At 35.3% G+C, this 14,685-nt stretch overlaps 1 protein-coding gene across 12 annotated transcripts in view; it reads left to right on the top strand.

The window, feature by feature from the left end:
* PLEKHA5 (pleckstrin homology domain containing A5) overlaps window positions 1-14,685 on the top strand; it is a 161,269-nt gene that overhangs the window by 125,034 nt on the left and 21,550 nt on the right. For 3 of the 12 annotated variants that reach the window (XM_051614406.1, XM_051614371.1, XM_051614466.1), the window contains exons 13-15: window positions 1,858-1,977; window positions 2,639-2,692; window positions 9,007-9,087. The exons of 2 other annotated variants lie outside the window; for them this stretch is intronic. In XM_051614406.1, coding sequence (XP_051470366.1) covers window positions 1,858-1,977; window positions 2,639-2,692; window positions 9,007-9,087 — 255 coding nt within the window. The remainder of the gene's footprint in view (window positions 1-1,857; window positions 1,978-2,638; window positions 2,693-9,006; window positions 9,088-14,685) is intronic. 7 more of the 12 variants (XM_051614380.1, XM_051614432.1, XM_051614416.1 and 4 more) reach the window with 4 other exon arrangements.

The following is a 14,685-nucleotide window of genomic DNA, read 5'->3' as shown; positions in this document are numbered from 1 at the left end:
CATCTGAAATTTCTGTTTGAGACAGTTACGAATTGAGAATACACATTTTGAATCATATTGTGGGCAACAGATCCTCAGTCAATCCTTGTACTGCCTTGATCCCTGTTTCTTGCACTTCCCAGCCTGAATTCCTGACACCTTCAGCACTTTAGGGGTTGGCCTTTGGCAGCTAGTGCCTTATCTCTGCATCTAGTCTTCTAGTTGCTTTGGGTTCATGGCCCCATCAACTCTCCTGGGCTCTGCTGCTGGAGCTGGGCCCATGAGTGGGGTAGGGGGCAAGGAGGTCCAAGCTTCAGCTTGTGGAAACCAGAAATAGTATATTCCTGATGCTCTGAAACTGGGCTTTTGCAGAACATACCGAGAAAAGTTTTGATCTTGAAAAAAGTTATTCACTTTTCCTTTTGTTTGAATATGCTGCTTTCAGTTCTCTTATTTCTAGAAGCAAGTTTTACTGTGTTTTGATGTTAATTTTCAGACTGAAAGCATTGTCACTGATTTTTTGAGAGAACTTGAAAATATCCTGTATAGCAGTCTAGATTCTTACACTTTCGGAAATCAAGTGTTTTAAATCCAGGTATTGAAAGATTACTGTAAGTGGAAGACTGGCCATCAGACAATTGAGCTTTGTTGTTGGTTTTCCATCAAAACAAATGGTTTTGACAGCTGAAGCTTTGTGGAAATCCCTTGCCCCCTCTTGTGGGCTACTTTGGTACGAGCTCAGACCCGTGCAAGCGCCAGGCTTATTCTCAGAGATTTTTTTTCTTTTTTCTAAGAAGCTGGTATTGTTTTCTCGGTAATTTAATATTTGGTTCTCTGGAGCTTTTTTCTTTGCTTTGGGAAAATTCTGTAACTGTGGGACAGAGCAAGCAGGGTTTTAGGGTGGAGGTTTGTGTTTGATGGGGTTTCTTTAACTCGCAGAACATGTGAGAAAATCAAAATGCTGGATGAATATTTAACCTCTATTTAAGACTGACGTCTGGAGAAGTGTAAGAAACAGAAGCAAACTGGAACATAACAAAGATCCTTGTGATGTTAAGCTGTTTTGTTGTTTGGTTTTTTTTTTCCTTTGAAGTATTGCTAATAGAAGTGATTCCTAGGAATGCTTCAGGTAGACTTTCCCAAACTGACCTAAACTGAGCTATGTGGAATTACCTGACAAATACCCATTTGAGTGTGACTGTATTTCCATTCTATATATAAGCTTGTGGCTTAAATACTATTCTTCATCCCTTCCTAAGGCTGTATTGTACATCTTAGTTATAAAAGTGAAGCAATAAATCAACTGGTAGCCTCAAACCTGTGAAAGGTGGGACAGAAAATTATTTTTGTCATGCTTGTGTAGTTTAATGTTTTGAAATATGATTGTTTCTGATGTAGGTCAGTTATTATGGGTATTTTTATTTACTCTGAATTTTGATGACGCATACTTTTGAAGAATTATTTTAGTAACATATTTTCTTGAGAGAGTTTTTTTCATTTTTGACCAAGCTCAAACAGCTGTCAATGTACAGATAATGGCATTCTAAGGGCTGGAATTGCCTCCCCCTTCACTCATGTCATCAATTTGATATATATATCTGAAGTTGGGGGCTGTAGACTTTCTCCTGCAATATCCACACTTTTTTGTCCTTTATATGGGATGTTACAATATTACAGCATTTTTGAGTAGTTAAAACTTAACCCTTCGTTATATATTTGAAAGTGGTCAGTTTGTGGGAAATGGCGTATCTTTGGTTATATCAATATAGAAAGCTTTTTTAAGAAAGATATTAAGAACCCTTATTTTAATTAAGTGTTGTTTAGGATGCCAATTAACCTTTTTTCTACTCTTTGGCTTCTCACACTGCACTCCTTCAGCCAGAGGAGCTCACGCTGCTGCTAATAAAGCTGAGACGGCAGCAAGCTGAACTGAGTAGTATCCGGGAACACACACTAGCACAGCTCATGCAACTAAAACTTGAGGCCAGCAGCCCAAAGGTCAGCTATAAAGCAATGTGTGTCATGTACCATTCTCACTAACTTGTAGTCATTCACTAATCAAAGTTTTCATTGTATCAGTGCAAAATTCTGACTACTACAGGAGTAGAATAGAGTAACGTTGGCTCTTTATGTATGTGATGTTCTGCTATTAACCCTTCAAGGCTTTACTCCTAGCTTTTTTATATTAGCAGAGTCAAAGTTGCATAGGAATATTATATATGATAGTTAAGTTTAAAGGCTTTTAACCTATTGTTATTATAAACAAAATTGGTAGTGATAGATCATTAGGTAAATGTATTTTTTATACTGCTCCATAACAGATACAATTGTATCTGGAATCTTCGTACAAAAATTAGGACTTGTTTAAAACAGATTTATCGAAGGGTTTATAGTTGTCTGTGTTGTAGACATTTACATGAGCCTATTGTATTTTATGTACAAAAGCAAAATGTAATGTAGTCTAATTCATGGCAAACTTCAATCACTTCTGTTTTGGGATCAAAACTTGTTGATAGTTCACCAGGAAAAGCAGATAAAAGTAGCATTATGTGTCTACATAAAACAAAAATCACTGTCTAGTTCACATCTTTTAAAGCTCTTTTCATGCATTCTGCACCTTCTGTCCCTTTCCTTTTTCTACCTGACTGCTGCCTGCTAGAATGAGATTCTTTCACATCACCTTCAAAGGAATGCCATATATTTGGATCATCAGGTGGGATTTGCAATTTTCTTGTGTGTTTATATTTCTTAATGCTTTTTGCCTGCTCCTATCAAGCTGGAAATATTTGGGGAGAAGGATTTTCAGTGCTTTTTATAAAATTAGATATCTAATACATTATCTTTTTAAGTAGCACAGAATATCTTATTCAGTTACAAATTTGGCATGTAATGGAAAAAAACCCTTCAATTTGAGGTTTTTCAAAGTACAGTAGCCACTCACAAATTCATTTTTCTGTTCTTCATTTCCTTCTTATAATAACACTAACTGTAGCATTTAACGATCTTTAACCAGAGTTGTATTATATATTTCCAAGTGCATATGACACACATGGAATTTATAGAAAACAAGTACTTCTGATAATATTTGTTTTCCAAATGAAGAAGTGTTAGATGTTTCTACAGGACATTCAATGAAAGGGAGTTCAAACATGACAAATGCTTTAAATCATAGCATAACATTACTTTTTCTCATTTTACTCAGTTATTTCCTGAAGATTTATTTAAGAATAAGATTTTGCTTCTTTACAGTTTCTGGTAACATAGAAGGTCAGAGTGTAATTACGGCTACACAAGCATAATTGATTGATAAGTGAATTGTGGTATCACATACCTCTTTTTATGGCTTTGTAGCATGATCAAATGGGAATTCTGTACAAGTTGTGTGAGAAATTTTTATATGGGAAGTTTTTGCTAGGACTTATAAAATAGACATAAGTGCCTAGAAGAAATAATAGCAATGAGGTATCCTGATAGTTTAGAAGTCACTAGAGCTTTTTCTAATACTGTTTCTTCTAATGAAATTTTTCAACATGGCTCTTAAAAACAACTGTTCTTTGAACATTTTTTTTTCCCTAAATGTTCCTCTGATAAGATTCAGTGAGTTATTAAAAAACGCACACAACGCACTTGGTTCACCCAGTGTTTTTAATTTTCTGTTATCTCTTGGAAACAAGGTGTGAATTGTGACCAGTTAGATGGTGATGCATTTCTAAACATCACTGTCTTGTCTTAAGGGGCTGCAGGAACTCTGAAACAGTAGGGAAAAATGGCATACAAAAATAGGCCAAAATACTTCAACCAACTCAAATATTTCCAGTTTATAATGTTTTGAAATAAGGGAATAGTTCTGTCTTCAACAATGTAATTCATATCCAAGATAGGACAACTCCATGTGAAGCGTAAAACCATGTACTGTGCTGTTGCTTGATTAACCCAGCTTGTGAATGTAGTAGGATTAAATGGAGAGAATCACCTGTGTATCACATAAAAAGTGGTAGAAAGGATTTTCTTTTTACTTGTATCAGATAAAATTTAGAAATGCAATGTGATGTGATAAACATGAATTTCAGGAAGTGTCTAAATCTTAATAAATGTGCCATAATTGCCCCTACCAGAGATGCAAGACATGACTGCACTTCTTACAGTAAGAAAGCATTACCAAGAGTAAAATCTTTTACCTAATCACAAAATCACAGAAGAGCAGATTGGAATACTTGTCCCAGTTTCCGATCAGTTTTTTTTTTTTCCTTGTTTTAATATAATACTGCCACCTACCTGCATATGAAATAAATCCCCCTGATAGGCCTCCTTCTTAGAGTACCACTGTTTCTAGGAGTGTTACCTCATGTATATATTTTTCTTATTTTGTCCGTTAGCAGTTTTCATTTATGTTGGGAATCAAAAAATCAAAGCTTCTTTTAGTGTAATTGAGGCCTTTCCTCCTCGTTACCTGCATCTGTAACAAGCTTGCATAATCACTTGCCCTCTTTGAATTTTAAATGTCCAGTATACTTAAATTAGATATTTCCACTTGTATTTATCTCTGAAAATACTTTCAAAACCTGCTTTGCCTAGAACATGTGATATAACCCCTAGTCCTGTTATCTTCAACTCTCACCTTTTGGGTCACAAAAAATTTAGTATTGTACCTAACAGAAATTAGTAAGTTTGTGCCAAGGTTTCACAGGTGAATTTTCCAGCAGATTAAAGTTCATGTGCAGGGAGCATAACTTCTCTGCTGTTGCAGTAAATTGTTTTCTGCTCATTGGTGACTTTCTTATCAAGACTAAAGAATATCCCATGGCCTTTTTTAATTCATGCTGCTAATTTGTACTGCTGTTTCTTTTTGAGATGCTTAGAAATTCTTATGATACACTTTTTGAAGTTTTTGTATTATGCTTTCAGAATTTTTGTTGTTGTTGTTGGAGTTCAGAGATAGGGGAAAAATGATCAGAGTCTGACACATACATCCAGCCATATGATTTCTTTGATGTCTTATGGCCAAAGGAATGATTGTCCAGCATCCTTTTTTTAAAGTGAGTTTGTGAACCAGTCTGCTGGCTCAAGGTTCATAGAGAGGCGTGAGAAAGGCTCATCTGCCTTTTAGGAAGTAGTTCTTTGGACATAGGTAGCAACCCTAGGTAACAATGATTTGTTTGCCAACATGGGATATGTTGTGAGGGCACATATCTCAGTCTTTAGCATTATTCCCTTTTATTTAGTATTATTTTGTTGGGGTTTTTTTCTCCTTTGTAAATAAAGCCATGACAGGAGGTCCCACTCGAATCTTTCTGTTACTACAGAGCATGCCAGCAAACCAGTCTTTTGGTACACTTCTGAATTTTATATTGATAGTAAAACTTTTCTTTGGCTGAAAAGTCCTTTTCTATTGAGCTCAAGCTGTGTATGGAAAACTCCCCATGTTAATCTCAGAATATCCCAGGTTGGTTTGTCACAGTTGAAACTCTATTCAATTCAGTTTAGTATTTTTTTTTCCTTCTGTTTTTTTGTAATGGCTATTTATGTGAATAGTTTAGATGTTGTTAGTATACTTCTGTTGGCTCTTTAGTTTTTAGTTTCTTTTCATTTTCAAGGGGTACATAAAAATAAATAGAACTTGAACAAGAGTTGTCAAATAAAGGAGTGAAAGTCCCACAGCCAGTGTTCATCCTGTCTGGGTATTTTGCTTCTGTTTTCTTGTCTTCACCACTCTCTTTTACAGATGCTGAAGGTGGTTCTTGGAAAAGGTAATAAATTAAAGGAGGATGAAATAGCACAAGGGAGTTTGCACAGACCTGACAGATACCCGCTGGTGTATCTGAAGTCTTGAGTTTCAGCCTATGTCTCATGTTAGAAATAAATAGGATACTGCTCTTGTATTTTTCAAGTTATCTGGAAAAGGTAGAGTGAGCTGACCCAGCCAATACTGTTGTTCTTTCTGCTGCTTCTTTTCTTCCTTTTCCATCTCCAGAGGAAGAAGAGAGGTTCAAGGTCAGGGACTCTGAAGGGTGAAAAAAGACTGAGCTGGAGGCAGCATTGCTGTAACAAGGCAGGAAGGGAATGTGCTTTTTCCTTCTTTGTTTTCTTTTTGAATGGAAGGTAGAAGAGCAGAAAAAAGGTCAGAGAGGAGTTTGATCAGATCCTGTTGCCACTGCTTTTGCCTTCAGGAAGCGTGAGAGGAAGTGGGTAAAACTGCTAATCCAAGCTCAGTGTTTTGTTACCCATAACATACGTTCTTATCAGTGAGATCAGCTGTCATGGTAGGGAGCCACCATTCCAGCTGATCGCTGCCATCAGAGCAGCACGTACTGAAATGTGATCTGTGTAAGGTATTCTCAAACTTGGAAGAGAATTTAGGAAAAGGCAGGAAGAGAAGAATTGTCAATAGCTTGGCTTTACAGTTTAAAACGCAAAATACCCACTCATATGCCTGCTTATAAATAACATAGCTGCTCATATAGATCATAAGGCAAAGAGGTGTTTTTTTCATTGTTTCCAACTGCAGAAAACTTTTATATACTACATCAGTAAAGATAAAGCATCACTTATGGGGAGAAACAGTTGTCTACTAGATGTAGAAAGTGATAAAGCCAAGACTGCTGGATTTTATTTGGTGTTACTGCTGTGTTACTGTGTGGCACCAGACAGTTCACACTTGAGTTTGCTTATGAAAATCTTAATTCCCATTTTTGTGACTTCTTTAACTGAAGAGACTTTATAATAGTATTAGTATTACAAGTAGGATGTGAAAGTTGTTCCTTACTGTACAAAAAAATAAAAATCTTATTTTTATTCTGATGTGAGAGAAAAGGCTTATTTCTGTTACCAACAAGCAAGTATTGAGATATTTATTCAGTGTGAGTAGTGTCCAATTCAGTTTGGGAGTAGCTTCATGATAATGCTTTAAGAACACCAAATAGGTGTCCTCTCCTCCTTTTAGGGCATGGGACTTACCATTGTGTCCCATACAGCTTTGATTTACTCTGCCAATTCTTCAGTGCACATTGCCTTGTGTGAGCACTAGCTTTGATTCATGGAAGGTTTGTGACAGATACATAGTCCCTCAAGAACTTAAATGTCAGTATTTTTTTTAAACATTATTTCCTAAGAGGAAAAAAGCTTTCTGTATTTGACTGCTACAAGGGGTCTTTGGTTGGCATTATTTTACCAATTATCTGGGTTTTTTTATCTTTGTCCTGTAACGACTTAAGAAAGTGATGCTTTTCTGGAAATAACTGGCCTTTGCAAACAGTGTTAGCTAAGCATGGTTTAGCACCAGTGCTAGTAAAAGTATTGGAAGAACTCCTATAAATCAAAGTTGCAGCTGATTGGAGGACAAAACATTATTTCAGAACATCTTTTAGCAAATCCACTTTGATTTTCTAATCTGGATTAAAACAATTTTTGAACAGTTCCACAGAACTTAATTCTGCTGTTGTCTGTTAATGGTCAAAAACGAAAAAAATGAAATATCATAAAAAAGAATTAGCCAAAGAGCCTGAAGCTGTTGAAGTCCTCCTAATAAAAATGCATCTGAACCAATATACTACTAATAAAATATTTCCATTTCAGAGCAAGTTTTCCTTTATAGCTATTTCAGTTGGCTGTGATTTGATTGCTTGGAGTTTGGACCTTATTGTTCATCTTACTGTTAAGATATCTTTTGGTGTCACTCGGTGCACCCACTGTCTGGACAAAATATTAATGTAAAGGGAGAACAACTTCTTGTGTTATTTCTAGTTTTCTTTGTATGTATGCTATAGATGGAGCAACTGGAAGGGTTTGGTTTTTTTCCCTACCTTAAACAAAAATAGCATTTATTGTGTGTTTATCAGCTGATCATACTTGACTATGTAAAAAAACAACAACAACAACAAAAAGGTTCTCTTGTTTATTAAAAAAAGAATGTTTCCCATAAAGAGAAAAAAAATGCTTTTCCAAATATAGAGGTTAGGGGTTTTTTTCCCCTAAGAATTTGGGGCAAAAAATTCCAAAAGGCATTGAAAGCTCAGGCTTTCTGTTGCATTTCAGTCTGTGAAACAGAACCTTGCTGTGCAAATTCATAGGGAGTGCATAATATATATATATATCTATATAAAAAGAGTGAAGGTCATAAATATTCATACACACACTTCCTTCCTGTGTTACTCTACTTGAATCAGGTATTGCTAAAGTTTCCAACAGGTCCTAAAGTTTCCAACAAAAACAGGAGGAGGATTGTGCATTAAGTGCCTTTTCAGTTTCTTTTGGAGGGGAAGTCTATCCATTTTCATAATTTTTCCCTTACTCTTAGGAAAGTCTCCTTTTTAAAACCAAAAATCCCATACTATTTTCTGTGTTGCATATTTTTGTGAAACCCTAAATGTATGCAATTTTAATGATAATAATAAAAGGATCTGGTTTTGACATTTGCATGCATATCAATGAATACAAATTGTTATAGAAAATGTCTGAACAGTTCCAAAATAGTTTCACACTCATATATGGGAGTGGATAAATAGAATGAGTAATGATTTAAAGTTCCTAAGTATATAAATCAGTGCAGCATAGAAAGGCATTTTGTGATACATGAACGTAAGTCTAAACCTTGCTTCAATATTCAGAGGCTGGGGATGCTTTTATCTTTTTAATATACATTGAGCTATTAAATCTATAATTTAAAAGGTTTTCTGATAAAGATCTGGGTGTTCTTATTGCATAATCCAATAATACTTTTCATTTCAATATTGTACAAAGCCTGGCTTATTTTAAGCATTTTTATTTTTAACAAGGGAGAGTGTAGGTGAATAAATATTACATTGGTTTTGAGCATTCATATGTTTTAGATACATTTGTTTGATATTATTAAACTTTTCAGATGTTGATATTACTGAATGATGGCATATTAAAAAAAGCATGGGATTAAATGTAATCTACTGCATTATTAGAAAAAAATTAAAGTAGAGGCTATATTTTACAGTGTCGTCTTTCAAATCTAGCCATGCTGTAAACTGATGTTTGCTGTATGCTCCTCCTGATTTGAAATAGATGAAAGAGAATGAACCTTTAATCACCATGGTTCACACTATGATTGAGAACTCGGCGCTAAGACCGCAACTGTACCAGCAAGTAAGGTCTTGGATAGTGAATGAAATTGCTTTATCATCTGCGAAAATTTTCCTTAGTGACAGTTTTGGTTGTTCCTCAGATTTATTCATAACATTGGTGTTTCTCTTATTTGCTTTGGAAAACCACAAGTCATCCATGCTTTATAAAATGCTGCAATATCGTTAGCATGGCTTTTGCTGCGTTTTTGTTGTTAAGTATTTAATGTACACTTTTAAATAACTTTTTCTGTCTAGACAATTTAAGTAGTTGATGTTTTATGCAGGTGTCCAGTAAATTCATAAAACTTCTAATAAGCTTCCAACATTTGTCTTAGCATGACTCTTTGCAATTAGTGTTCGAAGGTGCTTCTTTTTTTTTTACCACTACAAAAGCATGTGAGTGGTGTTTACCTGGTCATTTCTGGCAATTTTGTTTTGTTCTAGGAAGTGGATTTACAAGTTTTTGTTTGCACCTACCAAGCCTTTAGCCACTGAAGAAAGGAAGGATCAAAATTACTTTGATCTGGGGACTGTAAATCCAAAAGGCAGTGTCTGTTCATAAAGTCACAGCAGACTTAACAGTGCACACTTACAGAGATTATCTAGTGATGGTGGTAAATGGTAAGATGGAAGAAGAATCAGAAATGTGAATGGAAATATTGTCTGTGAGTTGAGACCTCCATTAACTTATGAGCATGGCCAATATGTATCTGTTGGCACTGCAGTGTCTTAGGGATACTGGGGTTTCACTGAATAGCTCCTGTCACATCAGGGGATGTTTAAGAATCTTCTAGCCTCAGCTGCAACAAAGACGTTGTTCTTCCTTAAATGGCTGGGATATTTTGCAACAGATAAGGTGTGCAATTCTGGTTGCCAGTCAGAAGGGAATATCTGCTTGGTACCTATGCACTTGCATTTGTGCTGTTGTGAGCCAAAGCAATGTATGAAGGTCCCATAGTTTGACGAAAAGGCATTCAGCCATGATAAACAGTAATTTATTAGTGATTAATGTTTTGCCATGTTTCTAAAAAATGCTGCAGGTTAATTTCATGTTTCATTTTATTGGAAGTCAACTCCACATTGTAGATTTGCTTGTGATCCAGAAAAGTTGCAAGAAAAATCTGTTTTCCAAAGGAAGTTGTGTTGTGAGTGACTTTGATTTTCAGGATCATCCAACTTGTTCCTGTGTACAAAATAATAGCTTTAACATGGAACCTGAAGGAACTACTTGGGAGAGGAATGAGAGAAGTAAGGTGCCTTGCTTGGGGTTGTTTGTTTTTTAAAGAAGCCTAGCTGTTAGGATTTTTTAAAGCTAATCCGTTTTCTGTAATAGAGTAAGACAAAGAAGTAATGTGTCAGGGTAAACAACTGCCTAAGTTTCTAACACTAATATAATAGAATGGTTCGGGTTGGAAGAGACGTTAAAAGATCATCCAATCCCAACCCTCCTGCCATAGGTACATTCGAAGTATAGCTGTGCTTGTGCTAGCCTGTCATCTTATTTAAGGATACGAGTAAATTTCAGTCTTGAGGAAGCTGTGCTGTCAGATAACACTACACAGCACTGCCTTCATCTTGTAAACATACCTGCTGCTTTGTATTTGACAATGAATAAGCACCTTTTTTGACATTCTGGGTAAAGAAACAGTAAGTGTAACAGATTATGAAGACTGAATAACCTTTTGTCACTAGAGGTGTGGTCTCTTCAGGTCAGAGTGTTTGCTACATGTTGGCAGGCTTGTGCAGAAGAACCCATGTGCTGCATAAAGTCGAGAATAGCAAGACCTTCTTCTTTCATGGATGAAGTTTCCTATATGAAATACTGCACTAACTAATTTCCAGGAAAGGATAAAAAGGCACTCAAAATTTCACTGCCTAAAGAGTCTTCTAGATGTTTGTAATGAAAAGCTGACCTGTTTAAAATTCTGGCAACTTACTTAACTTAAAAATTTTATTCAAATGAAAGAAATTGTTCTTACCAGTAATCTTTTCCTCTGCAGTTTTACAGAAATCTAAACAATTGGGTAAAGCCTCTGTGTAAGCGACTGGAACCTGTTTTGTTGTCAAGATGTTAAACTGGTTTCTGATGACCATAACCATTCCTACGAGAAGAGAAAAGGGTCTTTCTTTGCTTCAGTTTATTCAGTTCAGGTTTATGACTGAGCTCATTTACAAGTTAAGCAAAGGAAAGCAAGAAAGCCTTGTATTTAATTAAGAGTTAAGGTGTCTTCCTGTTTATTTGTAATGATTAATCATTCTTTAGTTAAAAGAGTTGAAATTTATACTATTTCAAATGTGTTGTTCATAAGACATTTTTGTTTCTCATTTGTTTCATCTTCACAGTTACTTAAAGCACTTTGACTCACATCAGTCTACTCTGCTGACTGTACTGTAAATTTTTACAAGTATAAGCCAGGGCAGTGATTCCATATGTACAGACAAGAAAAAAAGAGGCTTTTTACAGCCTGGACCCATTTCTGCCTTGGGTGTTTTTGATTCTTCCTAGTGCTAGGTGAGGTGTGTTAATCTAGTTTTCTAAAGGCAGTATATGCAGTTTTTTAGTTAGAATTATTCTCAGTTCCTCTTATGTGTGTGAGTTTCCTAAAGGAAGAACAAAAATCTGATTGCAACAAGTGAACATCCAGGCCTTTGCTTGGATAATTGTTCTTAATACATTAAAACATATTAAAACAGTCCTTGATTTTTTGCTCCTGTAAGAATAGGGAGATTTTTTTATGGCATGCATTATTATTAATCATAATTATTATTATAGCAGCTGCACACATTTAAACTGTTATACATGTTAGATTTTGCTATTAACACAAGATTATATCTGAGCTAAAAATCTTGTTTCAAATATGTATTTGCAATGTTATCCATTGCATTATGTAAAATTAGAGAAGAACCTCTGCTTCCTGAATGTAAGAAGTGCATTAAAAAAAAAAAAGTCTGACTTCAACATCATGCTCCCTAGAAAATTGTTCTGGTTTAATTTGCTAAGTGCAGTAATCTTGCAAAGATGCTTAGTGTGCTCTCGGGGTGTGAAATTTCCTGCCATATATTTATTGAGTCAAAATGTTAGCGGAATCTGAAAATAGCTTATAAGGAAATTAAATAATGCTATCACTTACAAATTTTAAATATTTACTGCTTAAATAGGTTTAACCCCTCATGCCTCATGACAGATTTGCCTAACCTGCATTTATTTGGGAAGAAATTTCCCTCTGAGGACATCTTATATTGTGTCCATTGTGGTGGATTTATCCACTTGTGTGATTCTTCTGGTAACTGGCATTTGATGGAGGTGGGAACTGTGCAGTGGGCCTGTAAAGTAGATGGCAAATTATTTCTAACATAAAATGGAGATTTAATTAAGGTCACTACCTTTTTCCCATGTGAGATACACAGTTGGCCAGACTCTGCATGTGCAAGTTTGCCTTTCAAAACCGATAAGTTCTGTTTGTAGGTATTCAGGGTGCTGCTCTTTAATGTTTGGGAACTGTGTGGTGTATTTCACCATGTTGAGAGGAATAGTCTTTTTTCTGTTTAAATAGGCAAATGTCGAGGACAGAGTGTAGCAGTCAGTAGCAAGCCACGTCCTTGGTGCAGTAGGTGGCACTCTTTCTCTGAACTTACTGCCTTGGAAAAGTATTTGTAGGAACAATTTGGTGAGAGAGCCATTTGTTGAACGTGACATAAAATACATTTTGATAACTTGATCGTTGGAGCTTTTATAATGCATTTTCCAGGGTTATGAGGTTGTTAACCTTGCCTATAATGTGTAATTGTGTTTTGTCTACTGGAATTCCTCTCATAATTCCAGTAGGATGTGATAGCATTCTGCACTTTTTGCCTTAAGGTGATTTATAGATGTGCTGTAGAAAGAGAAGCTGCTGTTTTTTCAGAGGTGGGTTAAGTGTTTCGTACTATTTTTAGAGTTTTTGCTGTAAGTCTACATAAAATGTTGCAGTAGAAATGCTGAAACGAAGTGTCTCTGCAGTGCTGCTGACAAAAGCAAGAAGTTGGCAGCAATTTTAAAAGTGCAATAGGATTTTAATAAGAAGAATTACTATGTGTATAAAATTATTTGAAAATGTATTTTTGTTTTCTGAATACTTCAAATATTTTCCTTTTAGGAGGTAGGCATTACATTTTCCCAGGCAAGCTATATAAAATGCAGAACAGTGTCTTGGGAACATGTATTTATCTAATAGGGAATAATCTTTCTATTATGAAATACTTCTATTGTGAAATATAGCTAGGCTTTCTCCGTAAGTTAGTGACATTTGGCCATGTTTATGAGTTTTTTAAATATTTCCATTCCTCATTTTTCTGTCATTGTGATAAAATCAACAGTTAAAAAACACAAGTCTACAATAGTAGGAGCTTAAATAGATCTCTTAATTTTTGTGACATTCATGAGGTGCAAAAGTGCTGTGGCTTTTTTCATATTCCAACACTCATTTTCATAAAACGTCCATTTCAAAGAAAGTTACTGTGTGGTTTTAATACACTATACGTACTTTTAAATTGTCACCAGGTGCATTTGCATGAGGTATGTGGACATTATGTCTTGAAATGAAACACTTAAGTGTGTTGAAGATTTACTATATGTTTGGAATGTTTGTCTGATTAACCCTTCCCTAGTCCTTTTATTTATAAGTGTCCTTTAACATAGACATGTTTTTATAGTTTTTCTTGCACTATTAAGTTATGATGACCTGATTTTGAGAGATACATGAAAGTAAAGTGTCTGTGTTGAGGCTGAATGCACACATGTTTCTAATGAAGTGAATACAAAGATTTATAGTGTTACACTAATACTTGCTGTATAGCACATTAAGTAGTATGTGACCGTCCATTTTAGAATGAGGAGCTACCTTTTTTCATATAAAATGTTTTAAAATCTTGTTACTGGTCACTTCAGAGACTGAAAAAGTTAAGAAGTCAGTGTGAGGAGCTGTATAAAAATAGTTTAAGGATACCTGACATGCTGACTTGCAGGGGGAGATGAGTTTGCCTAGGTCCAACGATAAAACAGAAGGGCTTCCATTTATAGCTTTTCTGGTAATAATCTGTTGGAAGGGAATCCATATGAAAAAGTAGAAAAGTATTTGGTGACACTTAGGGACATACATCTGTAGTGAAATATTTCACGCATATTTGTATACTTAGTCATTGTGTTCTAAGATTCACATCAGAATATCCTGCGTGTGAGTACACTTGACCTTAGTGGGCCTAGAAAGGTTAATTCCAAGTATAATGAGCCCCTGTATTTAAAATGCAAATAAGAAAAGATAAAAAATTATGTATAACTGTGCCTAGGTGTACTCCAGCAGTTTCATTTTTCTTACATAATCCATGTTGGATTGAGTTAGTTGTGCCTCTTAAAAAATCCAGTTTGCATTGGAAACATAGCTTAAGTTAATGCAACTTTCTACCGACAGCCTACTTGACATTCAATTTACTTATCTCCATTAATATATATTGGCTAAAGATATGTTGTTCAATGTGGTATGTTTGATTTGCAAGCAAAAGCTGGTTTCTGTATTAAAACTCTTAAGCTGATGAACAGTAGTTTCTTTTTCATAGTCCAATTAAGTTGTTTTATGGCAATATT

The sequence above is a fragment of the Apus apus genome, chromosome 1 (assembly GCF_020740795.1).
Source record: "Apus apus isolate bApuApu2 chromosome 1, bApuApu2.pri.cur, whole genome shotgun sequence".
NCBI lineage: Eukaryota > Metazoa > Chordata > Aves > Apodiformes > Apodidae > Apus > Apus apus.
This window is presented reverse-complemented; position numbering and strand designations above follow the sequence as displayed.